The sequence below is a fragment of the Oncorhynchus gorbuscha genome, linkage group LG09, assembly GCF_021184085.1.
Source record: "Oncorhynchus gorbuscha isolate QuinsamMale2020 ecotype Even-year linkage group LG09, OgorEven_v1.0, whole genome shotgun sequence".
NCBI classification, from domain to species: domain Eukaryota; kingdom Metazoa; phylum Chordata; class Actinopteri; order Salmoniformes; family Salmonidae; genus Oncorhynchus; species Oncorhynchus gorbuscha.
Genome location: NC_060181.1, coordinates 72,539,261 through 72,553,995, shown reverse-complemented (window position 1 = coordinate 72,553,995; position 14,735 = coordinate 72,539,261). Strand labels below are relative to the sequence as shown.

General features: G+C 44.4%; 1 protein-coding gene across 1 annotated transcript in view; it reads left to right on the top strand.

Annotated features, from left to right (window-relative positions):
* The window catches only part of LOC124044029 (zinc finger protein 385B-like), a 199,738-nt gene that overhangs the window by 181,472 nt on the left and 3,531 nt on the right, over window positions 1–14,735 (top strand). The window contains 3 exon segments of the mRNA XM_046363340.1: window positions 7,056–7,245; window positions 13,786–13,982; window positions 13,985–14,165. Coding sequence (XP_046219296.1) covers window positions 7,056–7,245; window positions 13,786–13,982; window positions 13,985–14,165 — 568 coding nt within the window.

The window sequence follows — 14,735 nt, the reverse complement described above, 5'->3', positions numbered from 1 at the left end:
TTAGCCTTTTTTCCATGTGTACTCACTTCTTGTACTCCAATCAGGAATTTGATGCCATTGACAACTACAGTACATCTACTGTAGGTAACAGACAGGTTTACTCGCTCTCTGTATCGACAGTATATTAGCCTTTTTCTAGTGTGTACTCTCATCTGGTACTCTTTCAGTTGTTAATTATCTTATCTTTGCAAAATATCTATTATTAAAGGATTGTTCCACTATATCTATTCATAAATGCTTTCTTAGAAAAAATATTGAAATCAGGGCTGAGAATGAGGTGAAAATAGCACTTATCAGGAAAGCAGATCTTTAAACCCTTCTCTCATTCATACACACACCATATCCACACACACGCACACACACACACACACACACACACACACACACACACACACACACACACACACACACACACACACACACACACACACACACACACACACACACACACACACACACACACACACACACACACACACACACACACACACACACACACACACACACACACACACACACACACACACACACATATTGTGTCTAATTTGATCTGTGACAGAGAAAACACTTGATTTTCGATTTCCGCTAGTGTTCCATCTGACTTGTGGTCACCCCGGGAAGTATGGGTGAATCATGTTGTTTACATCCCCAATGGCACCCTATTCCCTATATAGTGCACTACTTTTGACCAGGGCCCATAGGGTGCCATTGGGGATGCAGCACTTGAGTCACAGCAATAATCTAATTTCACAAGTGACTCATGTGCCCACAACTTAATGACTTTCTCGAAAGATAATTCTTACTCCTGGTTGGAGGTTCTGAATTTCCATGGATACCTATGGGTTTTCTGTAAATGTTATAAGCACAGGGATATCTTCACTTCAGTTTGCATCCTCAAATTATGCAACTTGGTTTGAGAGCAAGGTAGCGGCAGTAATCCTTTCCTATAGCCACAGGGATTTGAAATATATACGTGTGATGACTAGGATCATATACCTTTAAAAGTAATTGAGGCCGGAGTCTTCCAGAAGAGGATCATGGTTCAAGAAAAATGCCAGGACAAATATTGTATTTGACTAATAATTCAACCGAGGCCCAAGGCCGTGACCGGGAGATCCATGAGGCAGCACACAACAACAAGGCAGAGTTCATCTCAGCCCATGCCTCCCTCCAGTCCCTCGACTTCTTGGCCCTGACGGAAACATGGATCACCACAGACAACACTGCTACTCCTACTGCTCTCTCTTCGTCCGCCCACGTGTTCTCGCACACCCCGAGAGCGTCTGGTCAGCGGGGTGGTGGCACCGGGATCCTCATCTCTCCCAAGTGGTCATTCTCTCTTTCTCCCCTTACCCATCTGTCTATCGCCTCCTTTGAATTCCATGCTGTCACAGTTACTAGCCCTTTCAAGCTTAACATCCTTATCATTTATCGCCCTCCAGGTTCCCTCGGAGAGTTCATCAATGAGCTTGATGCCTTGATAAGCTCCTTTCCTGAGGACGGCTCACCTCTCACAGTTCTGGGCGACTTTAACCTCCCCACGTCTACCTTTGACTCTTTCCTCTCTGCCTCCTTCTTTCCACTCCTCTCCTCTTTTGACCTCACCCTCTCACCTTCCCCCTACTCACAAGGCAGGCAATACGCTCGACCTCATCTTTACTAGATGCTGTTCTTCCACTAACCTCATTGCAACTCCCCTCCAAGTCTCCGACCACTGCCTTGTATCCTTTTCCCTCTCGCTCTCATCCAACACCTCCCACACTGCCCCTACTCGGATGGTATCGCGCCGTCCCAACCTTCGCTCTCTCTCCCCCGCTACTCTCTCCTCTTCCATCCTATCATCTCTTCCCTCCGCTCAAACCTTCTCCCACCTATCTCCTGATTCTGCCTCCTCAACCCTCCTCTCCTCCCTCTCTGCATCCCTTGACTCTCTATGTCCCCTATCCTCCAGGCCGGCTCGGTCCTCCCCTCCCGCTCCGCCACAACACCACACATCTGCCGTGGCTCGATGACTCATTGCGAGCTCACAGAACAGGGCTCCGGGCAGCCGAGCGGAAATGGAGGAAAACTCGCCTCTCTGCGGACCTGGCATCCTTTCACTCCCTCCTCTCTACATTTTCCTCCTCTGTCTCTGCTGCTAAAGCCACTTTCTACCACGCTAAATTCCAAGCTTCTGCCTCTAACCCTAGGAAGCTCTTTGCCACCTTCTCCTCCCTCCTGAATCCTCCGCCCCCTCCCCCCCCTCCTCCCTCTCTGCAGATGACTTCGTCAACCATTTTGAAAAGAAGGTCGACGACATCCGATCCTCGTTTGCTAAGTCAAACGACACCGCTGGTTCTGCTCACACTGCCCTACCCTGTGCTCTGACCTCTTTCTCCCCTCTCTCTCCAGATGAAATCTCGCGTCTTGTGACGGCCGGCCGCCCAACAACCTGCCCGCTTGACCCTATCCCCTCCTCTCTTCTCCAGACCATTTCCGGAGACCTTCTCCCTTACCTCACCTCGCTCATCAACTCATCCCTGACCGTTGGCTACGTCCCTTCCGTCTTCAAGAGAGCGAGAGTTGCACCCCTTCTGAAAAAACCTACACTCGATCCCTCCGATGTCAACAATTACAGACCAGTATCCCTTCTTTCTTTTCTCTCCAAAACTCTTGAACGTGCCGTCCTTGGCCAGCTCTCCCGCTATCTCTCTCTGAATGACCTTCTTGATCCTAATCAGTCAGGTTTCAAGACTAGTCATTCAACTGAGACTGCTCTCCTCTGTATCACGGAGGCGCTCCGCACTGCTAAAGCTAACTCTCTCTCCTCTGCTCTCATCCTTCTAGATCTATCGGCTGCCTTCGATACTGTGAACCATCAGATCCTCCTCTCCACCCTCTCCGAGTTGGGCATCTCCGGCGCGGCCCACGCTTGGATTGCGTCCTACCTGACAGGTCGCTCCTACCAGGTGGCGTGGCGAGAATCTGTCTCCTCACCACGCGCTCTCACCACTGGTGTCCCCCAGGCTCTGTTCTTGGCCCTCTCCTATTCTCGCTATACACCAAGTCACTTGGCTCTGTCATAACCTCACATGGTCTCTCTTATCATTGCTATGCAGACGACACACAATTAATCTTCTCCTTTCCCCCTTCTGATGACCAGGTGGCGAATCGCATCTCTGCATGTCTGGCAGACATATCAGTGTGGATGACGGATCACCACCTCAAGCTGAACCTCGGCAAGACGGAGCTGCTCTTCCTCCCGGGGAAGGACTGCCCGTTCCATGATCTCGCCATCACGGTTGACAACTCCATTGTGTCCTCCTCCCAGAGCGCCAAGAACCTTGGCGTGATCCTGGACAACACCCTGTCGTTCTCAACTAACATCAAGGCGGTGGCCCGTTCCTGTAGGTTCATGCTCTACAACATCCGCAGAGTACGACCCTGCCTCACACAGGAAGCGGCGCAGGTCCTAATCCAGGCACTTGTCATCTCCCGTCTGGATTACTGCAACTCGCTGTTGGCTGGGCTCCCTGCCTGTGCCATTAAACCCCTTCAACTCATCCAGAACGCCGCAGCCCGTCTGGTGTTCAACCTTCCCAAGTTCTCTCACGTCACCCCGCTCCTCCGTTCTCTCCACTGGCTTCCAGTTGAAGCTCGCATCCGCTACAAGACCATGGTGCTTGCCTACGGAGCTGTGAGGGGAACGGCACCTCAGTACCTCCAGGCTCTGATCAGGCCCTACACCCAAACAAGGGCACTGCGTTCATCCACCTCTGGCCTGCTCGCCTCCCTACCACTGAGGAAGTACAGCTCCCGCTCAGCCCAGTCAAAACTGTTCGCTGCCCTGGCCCCCCAATGGTGGAACAAACTCCCTCACGACGCCAGGACAGCGGAGTCAATCACCACCTTCCGGAGACACCTGAAACCCCACCTCTTTAAGGAATACCTAGGATAGGTTAAGTAATCCCTCTCACCCCACCCCCCCCCTAAGTTTTAGATGCACTATTGTTAAGTGACTGTCCCACTGGATGTCATAAGGTGAATGCACCAATTTGTAAGTCGCTCTGGATAAGAGCGTCTGCTAAATGACTTAAATGTAAATGTAAATGAACAATTGGCCCAGCATCGTCCGAGTTCGGGGAGGGTTTGGCCGACTGGGATGTCCTTGTCCCATTGCGCTCTAGAGACTCCTTGTAGTTTTCTCCGACACATTGGGGCGACTAGCTTCCGGGTTAAGCGGGCAGTGTGTCAAGAGCAGTGTGGCTTGGAGGGGTCGTGTTTCGGGAAACGCATGGCTCTCGACCCTTGCCTCTCCTGAGTCCGTATGGGAGTTGCAGTGGTGGGACAAGACTGTAACTACCAATTACAGTGATGGACACTCCTACTCATTCAAGGGTTTTTCTTTATTTGTACTATTTTCCACATTGTAGAACAATAGTGAAGACATCAAAACTATGAAATAACACATGGAAACATGTAGCAACCAAAAATTGTTAAACAAATACAAATATACATTTGAGATTTTTCAAAGGAGCCACCCTTTGCCTTGATGACAGCTTTTCACAATCTTGGCATTCCCTCAACCAGCTTCATGAGGAATGCTTTTCCAACAATCTTGAAGGAGTTTCCAAATATGCTGAACACTTGTTGGCTGCTTTTCCTTCATTCTGCGGTCCAACTCATCCCAAACCATCTCAATTGGGTTGAGGTCTGGTGATTGTGGAGGCTAGGTCATCTGATGCAGCACTCCATCACTCACCTTCTTGGTCAAATAGCCCTTATACAGCCTGGAGGTGTGTTTTGGATCATTGTCCTGTTGAATTTTTTATTTTTTATTTTACCTTTATTTAATTAGGCAAGTCAGTTAAGAACAAATTCTTATTTTAAATGACGGCCTAGGAACAGTGCCTTGTTCAGTGGCAGAATGACAGATTTTTACCATGTCAGTGTCACGCCTTGGTCATTGTATCTTGTGTTTTTGTTATATGTTTGGGTAGGCCAGGGTGTGACATGGGTTTATATGTTGTATTTTCGTATTAGGGTTTGTATTAATTGGGAGTGTGTATTATTAGGGGTGTGTCTAGTTAGGCTTGGCTGCCTGAGGCGATTCCTAATTGGAGTCAGCTGATTCTAGTTGTCTCGGATTGGGAACCGTATTTAGGTAGCCTGAGTGCGCGTTGTATTTCGTGGGTGATTGTACCTGTCTTTGTGTTAGTCACCAGATAGGCTGTATTAGTTTCTTTCGTTTGTTGTTTTCTTCTTCCGTTATTTCATGTACCGTATTTTCTTTATTAAAGGTCATGAGTAACCTACATGCTGCATTTCGGTTTGCCTCTCTTCTAACAGCAGACGAAGTTCATTACAGTCAGCTCGGGGATTTGATCTTTCAACGCTCTAACCACTATGCTACCTGCCACCCACCCCACTAAGCGCAAACCAGATGGGATGGCGTATAATTGCAGAATCCTGTGGTAGCCATGCTGGTTAAGTGTGCCTTGAATTCTGAATAAATCACAGACAGTGTCACCAGCAAAGCATCATCAAACCTCCTCCTCCATGCTTCACGGTGGGAACAACACATGCAGAAATCATCCGTTCACCTACTCTGTGTCTCACAAAGACACGGCAGTTGGAACCACAAATCTCAAATTTGAACTCATCAGACCAAAGGACAGATTTCCACCGGTCTAATGTCCATTGCTTGTGTTTCTTGGCTCAAGCAAGTCTCTTCTTCTTATTGGTGTCCTTTAGTAGTGGTTTATTTGCAACAATTCAACCAAGAAGGCCTAATTCACACAGTCTCCTCTGAACAGTTGATGTTGAAATATGTCTGTTACATATTTCAGGTGTGTCAAACCTTTGACTGGTACTGTATATATATATATATATATATATATATATATATATATATATCAATTTGTGTGCCAGAAAAAGGGCAGTTATTTGAAAATATATGTCTAATTATCATTTCTACATACTTTCTATCTAGTATGCCCCTCCCCCTGTAGTTTACCCACCCCTGAAATACACTGAGTGTACAAACATTAAGACCACCTGCTTTGAACAGGGTATGGTAGTAGGTGCCAGGCGCACCGGTTTGCCAGGTGTAAGCTCACTCCACTGCTAGCTTGAAATGTCACGGATGGAGCTAGCTAATTAGATGTTTTTCAATAGCTGAAATGGTTGGTACGTTGTCAAGGAGGGCGGTCACGTGTGCTAGCAAGGATCAGGAGAAAGCGGTACTCCCTAAGCAAGCAGAGTGTCTATAATACTCATTCACTAGATTGCATTTAATTTATTTTCTTACCAAGAATACATTTAGTCTAAAGCTCTCTCTCTCTCTCTCTCTCTCTCTCTCTCTCTCTCTCTCTCTCACACACACACACACGCACGCGCGCGCACGCACGCACGCACACACACACACACACACACACACACACACACACACACACAACTTCCTCCCATCGGCTTTATGAAAATCCTAATATCCTGATCCGCTCTACAAATCAAACACTTTCAAGCATCTCTCTCATTTTCCCTCTGATTGGGCCAGCCTATTGAAAGCTGTGTTTTTCCTCTGAGTGATTGAAGAGTGTGTGTGTTAAGGTTACTCCCCCAGAGACTTTCAGCTTGTTCTTGTTTAGTCTCTCCTTAATTCTCATTAACACCCATCTCACAGCAATGTCCACAAATACCTTCACACAGCACTCTCCCTAAACAGTGTATACTACACATTGTAATAATTTGGTTGTAAACTGGTTTTACAAGGTTTGTGTGTGTGTGTGTGTGTGTGTGTGTGTGTGTGTGTGTGTGTGTGTGTGTGTGTGTGTGTGTGTGTGTGTGTGTGTGTGTGTGTGTGTGTGTGTGTGTGTGTGTGTGTGTGTGTGTGTGTGTGTGTGTGTGTGTGTGTGTGTGTGTGTGTGTGTGTGTGTGTGTGTGTGTGTGTGTGTGTGTGTGTGTGCCTGTGTGTCTGTGTATGCCCCCGCGTGTGTGATTGCAGTCCATGATGTGAGACTAAGACCCGTTGTGTGAGAAACGAGCCTGATTGCATGGTTCATTTGTTCTCCTTCTAGAGCCAAGCCGAGGCGCACTACAAAGGCAGTAAACATGCCAAGAAGCTCAAAGCACAAGAGAACACCAAGAATAAGCCGCTCAAGAGTTCCCCTCCTCCTCCTACTCTTCCTCCTTCCCTGGACAGTGCAATGAAAAGCACCACCACCACCTCACCCAACTCTGTCATGGCCAGCAACTCTGACAAATCAGGTATATGGAAACGTTTGGTCTTGCATGTCATCCATTCCTCTCCATGCTTCAGTCTTGTTTGTCATCCATTCCTCTCCATACTTCAGTCTTGTTTGTCATCCATTCCTCTCCATGCTTCAGTTTTGTTTGTCATCCATTCCTCTCCATGCTTCAGTCTTGTATGTCATCCATTCCTCTCCCTGCTTCAGTTTTGTATGTCATCCATTCCTCTCCATGCTTCAGTCTTGTATGTCATCCATTCCTCTCCATGCTTCAGTCTTGTAGTGCTCTGTATCGGTGATAGGGTGCCATTTGGGACACAGGCAGAAACTCGCTGCCCTCTAATGTAGAGTTACATCTGCAGAGATTAGGTAGAAGTTCTTTAACGTACCAGCACTGACTTTACTGGAAAGGAAAAATGAACTTACTATGACTGTGATATGGGGTTATCTCACCTAGCTATATTAAGATGAATGCACTAATTATAAGTCACTCTGGATAAGAGCGTCTGCTAGATGACTAAAATGTAAATGTAAAATATAATGAGCCAGCGATGCTACTCGTTAGTATTCTTTGTCTGCATGCCATGGCACCTTAAAAAACATGAATTTAATCAATGTAATAATAAGGCTGTAATGCTATAATATGTGGAAAAGGGGAAGGGGTCTGAATACTTTTTGAATGCACTGTATAAGTGCATTCGGAAGGTATTCAGACCCCTTCCCTTTTTCCACATATTATAGCATTACAGCCTTATTATTAAATTGATTAAATTCATGTTTTTCTTCATCAATCTACACACAATACCCCATAATGATAAAGCGAAAAAAAAATATATACTTATTTACATAAGTATTTTGACCCTTTGCTATGAGACTCGAAATTGAGCTCAGGTGCATCCTGTTTCCATTGATGATCCTTGATATGTTTCTCGAACTTTATTGGAGTCCACCTGTGGTAAATTCACACACCTGTCTATATAAGGCCCCGCAGTTGACAGTGCATGTCATAGCAAAAACCAAGCCATAAGGTTGAAGGAATTGTCCGTAGAGCTCCGAGATAGGATTGTGTCGAAGCACAGATCTGAGGAAGGGTACCAAAAACTGTCTGCAGCATTGAAGGTCCCCAAGAACACAGTGGCCTCCATTATTCTCAAATGGAAGAAGTTTGGAACCACCAAGAATCTTCCTAGAGCTGGCCGCTGAGCAATCGGGGGAGAAGGGTCTTGGTCAGGGAGGTGACCAAGAACCCGATGCTCACTCTATTAGAGCTTCAGAGTTCCGCTGTGGAGATGGGAGAACATTCCAGAAAGACAACCATCTCTGCAGCGCTCCACAAATCAGGCCTTTATGATCCAGTCGCCAGACGGAAGCCACTCCTCGTTAAAAGGCACATGACAGTCTGCTTGGAGTACGCATCATGCTATGGGGATGTTTTTCAGGGGCAGGGACTGGAAGACTAGTCAGGACCGAGGGAAGATGAATGAAGTACAGAGAGATCCTTGATGAAAACGAGCCCCAGAGAGCTCAGGACCTCAGACTGGGGCGAAGGTTCACCTTCCAACAGGACAACGACCCTAAGCACACAGCCCAGACTTAAACCCAATGGAATATCTTTGGAGAGACCTGAAAATCCAAAGCTGGGACCGAGAGACTGAAAAACAGCTTCTATCTCAAGTCCATCTGTTAAATAGCCGTCACTAGCACAGAGAGGCTGCTGCCTACATACAGACATGAAATCATTGGCCACTTTTAATAAATGGAACACTTGTCATTTTAACAATGTCACTTTAATAATGTTTGCATATCTTGCATTACTCATCTCATATGTATATACTGTAGTCTATACTATCTATTTAATCTTTGCCTATGCTGCTCTGATATTGCTCATCCACATATGAATATATTCTTATTCCTTTCCTTTACTTAGATTTGTGTGTAGTAGGTAGTTGTTGTGAAATTGTTCGATATTACTTATTCGATATTCCAGCACTGTCAGAACTAGAAGAACAAGAATTTCACTACACTCGCAATAACATCTGCTAAACATGTGTGTGACCAATAACATTTGATTTGATTTGATTCAGCAATGTACTGAGTAAAGGGTCTGAATACTTATGTAAATGTGATATTTCACCTTTTGTTTAGCTAAAATGTCTAAAAACCTGTTTTTGTGATTATGGGGTATTGTGTTTAGATTGATGAGGGGTGGGGAACAATTTAATCAATTTCAGAATAAGGCTGTAACCTAACAAAATGTGGAAAACGTTAAGGGGTCTGAATACTTTCAGAATGCACTGTAGTGCACTACTTTTGACGAGAGCCCTATGTAGTGCACTGCATAGGGAATAGGGTGCCATGTGGGACACAGTCTGTGTCTTTTCACACAGTGCCTCTAGTTGGATGTCTGGGATGGTTTTCTTCTCTCTGATCGTCGCTGCCATGGTGCCATATTAATACAAGCCTCTGTTTAGACCCACGTTGCGTCCCAAATAGCACCCTATTCCTTATGTAGTTTACTACATTTCACCTGAGCCATATGGGCCTTCGTCAAAAGCAGTTCAGTACATGGGAATAGGGTACCATTTGGGATGCAGGCCCACTCTCTGTCGGGGGGGATGCTGTTGTTGACCTCACTGGGTTTCTGGCAAACAAAGAGGCTGAAGTCAGATTCAGTTTAACTAGAGAGAGTTGAAGAACTAAATCAGGGGTCGGCAACAATAGTCAATTATAGTCATATACAACATTAACAATGTCTACGCTGTATTTCTGATCAATTTGATGTTATTTTAATGGACAAAAAAATGTGCTTTTCTTTAAAAAACAAGGACATTTCTCAGCGACCCCTAACTTTTGAACGGTAGTGTATACTGTATAATTTTGTTGAATTCCTTTTTTAAATCTCTCTTAAAACTGGCAGCATCATTGAAACACCAGTTTCAACGTCAACAGTGAAGAGGTGGCTCCGGTATGCTGGCCTTCTAGGCAGAGTTCCTCTGTCCAGTGTCTGTGTTCTTTTTCCCATCTTAATCTTTTCTTTTTATTGGCCAGTCTGAGATACGGCATTTTCTTTCCATCTCTGCCTAGAAGTCCAGCATCCCGGAGTCGCCTTTTCACTGTTGACGCTGAGACAGGTGTTTTGCGGGTACTATTTAATTAAGCTGCCAGTTGAGGACCTGTGAGGCATCTGTTTCTCAAACTAGATACTCTAATGTACTTGTCTTCTTGCTCAGTTGTGCACCAGGGCCTCCCACTCCGTTTTCTATTCTGGTTAGAGACAGTTTGCACTGTTTTGTGAAGAGAGTAGTACACAGCGTTGTACGAGATCTTCAGTTTCTTGGCAATTTCTCACATGGAATACCCTTCATTTCTCAGAACAAGAATAGACTGATGAGTTTCAGAAGAAAGTTATTTGTTTCTAGCCATTTTGAGCCTGTAATCAAACCCACAAATGCTCATGCTCCAGATACTCAACTAGTCTATAAAAAAGAGGCCAATTTTATTGCTTCTTTAATCAGGACAACAGTTTTCAGCTCTGCTAACATAATTGCAAAAGGGTTTTCTAATGATCAATTAGCCTTTTAAAATGATTAACTTGGATTAGCTAACACAACGTTCCATTGGAACACAGGAGTGATGGTTGCTGATAATGGGCCTCTGTATGCCTATGTAGATATTCCATTAAAAATCAATTCCAGCTACAATATTAATTTACAACATTAACAATGTCTACACTGTATTTCTGATCAATGTTGCTTTGGGATGCTAATATAACTAATCCCTTGTTAGCTCCTGCGCTGTAAACCCAGTTGGACCTGTTGGTGCAGATTAGAGGTCGACCGATTATGATTTTTCAACGCCGATACCGATACTGATTATTGGAGAATCCAAAAAAGCTGATTCTGATTAATCGGACGATTTACATTTACATTACATGATTTAAAAAATATATATTTGTAATAATGACAATTACAACAATACTGAATTAACACTTATTTTAACTTAATATAATACATCAATAAAATCAATTTAGCCTCAAATAAAAAGAAACATGTTCAATTTGGTTTAAATAATGCAAAAACAATATGTGCCATGTAAAAAAGCTAACATTTAAGTTCCTTGCTCAGAACATGAGAACATATGAAATCTAGTGGTTCCTTTTAACAGGAGTCTTCAATATTCCCAAGTAAGAAGTTTTAGGTTGTAGTTATTATAAGAATTATAGGACAATTTCTCTCTATACGACTTGTATTTCATATACCTTTGACTATTGGATGTTCTTATAGGCACTTTAGTATTGCCAGTGTAACAGTATAGCTTCCGTCCCTCTCCTCGCCCCTACCTGGGCTCGAACCAGGAACACATAGACAACAGCCACCCTAGAAGCAGCATTACCCATCTCTCCACAAAAGCCGCGGCCCTTGCAGAGCAAGGGGAACAACCACTCCAAGTCTCAGAGCGAGTGACGTTTGAAACGCTATTAGCGCGCACCCCGCTAACCAGCTAGCCATTTCACATCGGTTACACCAGCCTAATCTCGGGAGTTGATAGGCTTGAAGTCATAAACAGCTCAATGCTTGAAGCACAGCGACGAGCTGTTGGCAAAACGCACGAAAGTGCTGTTTGAATGAATGCTTACGAGCCTGCTGGTGCCTACCATCGCTCAGTCAGACTGCTCTATCAAATTATAGACTTAATTATAACATAATAACACACAGAAATACGAGCCTTAGGTCATTAATATGGTCGAATCCGGAAACTATCATCTCAAAAACAAGACGTTTATTCTTTCAGTGAAATACGGAACCGTTACATATTTTATCTAACGGCTGGCATCCATAAGTCTAAATATTCCTGTTACATTGCACAACCTTTAATGTTATGTCATAATTATGTACAATTCTGGCAAATTAGGCGGCCCACACTGTTGCATATACCCTGACTCTGCGTGCAATGAACGCAAGAGAAGTGACACAATTTCACCTGGTTAATATTGCCTGCTAACCTGGATTATTTTTTTGCCAAATATGCAGGTTTAAAAATATGTACTTCTGTGTATTGATTTTAAGAAATGCATTGATGTTTATGGTTAGGTACAGTCGTGCAACGATTGTGCTTTTTTTCGCAAATGCGCTTTTGTTAAATCATTCCCCGTTTGGCGAAGTTGGCTGTCATTGTTAGGAAGAAATAGTCTTCACAGAGTTCGCAACGAGCCAGGTTAGCAGGCAATATTAACTAAATATGCAGGTTTAAAAATATATACTTGTGTATTGATTTTAAGAAAGGCATTGATGTTTATGGTTAGGTACACATTGGAGCAACACAGTCCTTTTTCGCGAATACGTACCGCATCGATTATATGCAACGCAGGACACTAGATAAACTAGTAATATTATCAACCATGTGTAGTTAACTAGTGATTATGATTGATTGATTGTTTTTTTATCAGATAAGTTTAATGCTAGCTAGCGACTTACCTTGGCTTCTTACCTCATTCGCGTAACAGGCAGTCTCCTCGTGGAGTGCAATGTAATCAGGTGGATTGAATCCCCGAGCTGACAAGGTAAACATCTGTCATTCTGCCCCTGAACAAGGCAGTTAACCCACTGTTCCTAGGCCATCATTGAAAATAAGAATGTGTTCTTAACTGACTTGCCTAGTTAAATAAATGATAAATAAAGGTGTAAAAAAAATATAAATAAATTGGCCAAATCGGTGTCCAAAAATACAGATTTCCAATTGTTATGAAAACTTGAAATCGGCCCTAATTAATCGGCCATTCCGATTAATCGGTCGCCTTCTAGGGCAGATAGACATTTCGACCAAAATGTATTTGATAACCTTATCTTAGGATATTTAAGTTAAGTTTAAAACTGGCTTCAAAGAGTACCTAGAAGACTTTTAGTGGAAATCAGACTTAATGTAGCTAGGCTTAATGAAGCTAGGCTTACTGAAGTTTCAAACAAATATAGACCAGTGTAGTAACGTGTAGCTTTTAGATGTCATAGAGTCAGCCATTGTAAAGTGCACACTATTCTCAGAAGAGGAATGCAGAATGACATTCATAGAAAGCTACGTGCAGGGTTTCTAATGCAGGGTGTTGGATCATGGGTTTGGAGGGTGGGTGTGGCGTGTGGGAAGACGTGTAAGGGTGGCATGGTAGAAGGGTGGAGGGATTGTGTGGGGGTGTGGGTGTTGGTTCAGGCAGCCTTGCCTTGTGACCCTGTCCTCCATGGTGTTGTGGTACAACATAGTTATGAGTGGGTGGGTGGGGGGGGGGACTAGGCTCTGTAACACATGGACACACACACACGCAGATAGGGGTACAGAAAACACTGCCCAAAAGCTCAGTCCTGCTTCTACTGCTACTGAGTTGCTGCTGTGTGAAAAGGAACTCTCCCTCCTCCAGGGATCAGACTCTTACACAATGCACCAAAATGAAAATATGCAGAAATGTGTCACTAAAAGTTGTAATATTCCATAGCGCTCCCGGACTAACTGTCAGATGTTGTGTGTCTCTCTCTACCCCCCCCCTCCCTCCCTCCCTCTTTCTTGATCTCAGAGCAAATCACTGTGCCTCCCAGTGAGGCGGATAAAACCTTTGCTTCTCCAAATGATTTTGTCCCCATCATCTCCACCTCCTCCTCCCTGGCAGCATCAATGGCCATGTCTGTCCACAGCCCCTGTAATCCGTCCTGTGTGATCCCACGCCTGCCAGCCCCCCATCAGCTACGCCAGCACAACTACAGGGGCATGTTATGAAGACTAGCAGCAGTGGCAGTAGCAGCACCAAGCCTGGGCTCGTGTCCCCCACCACTGCTGCTGCTACAGCAACTCAGCCCACGCCAGAGTCGGAGGAGGAAAAAGCCAAAAAGCTCCTGTATTGTTCGCTGTGCAAAGTGGCCGTCAACTCTCTGTCGCAGCTGGAGGCCCACAACATAGGTGTGTTCCAGCATCTGTTTCTATTTCATCACCGCCGTGTTAACGTTAGTGTTACTCCCTCTGAGGAGGGTGTGTGTGGTTCTGTGTGTGTGTATTTTAAGGTTACTCCCCCGCAGACCTTCAGCTTGTTCTTGTTTAGTCTCTCCTTAACTCTCATTAACACCCATCGCACAACAATGTCCACAAATACCTTCACACAGCACTCTCCCTAAACAGTGTATACTACACATTGTAATAATTTGGTTGTAAACTGGTTTTACAAGGTCAACAGTCTGTTACAAGGTAAAGAGGTTTTTGTCATGAAGATATCAAGACGTCATGGGATATATGTCATATTTTGGTTGTAAACTGGTTTTACAAGGTCAACAGTCTGTTACAAGGTAAAGAGGTTTTTGTCATGAAGATATCAAGACGTCATGGGATATATGTCATATTTTGGTTGTTATATGGACATGTTTTTTCTGGTTGTTAAAAAGACAACAAAACCTTTCCAGAACATATTTATACAACGAGTATACAACTTGACCACAACATCACAATAGACGCCATATTGACCTTATTGTAAAAAAA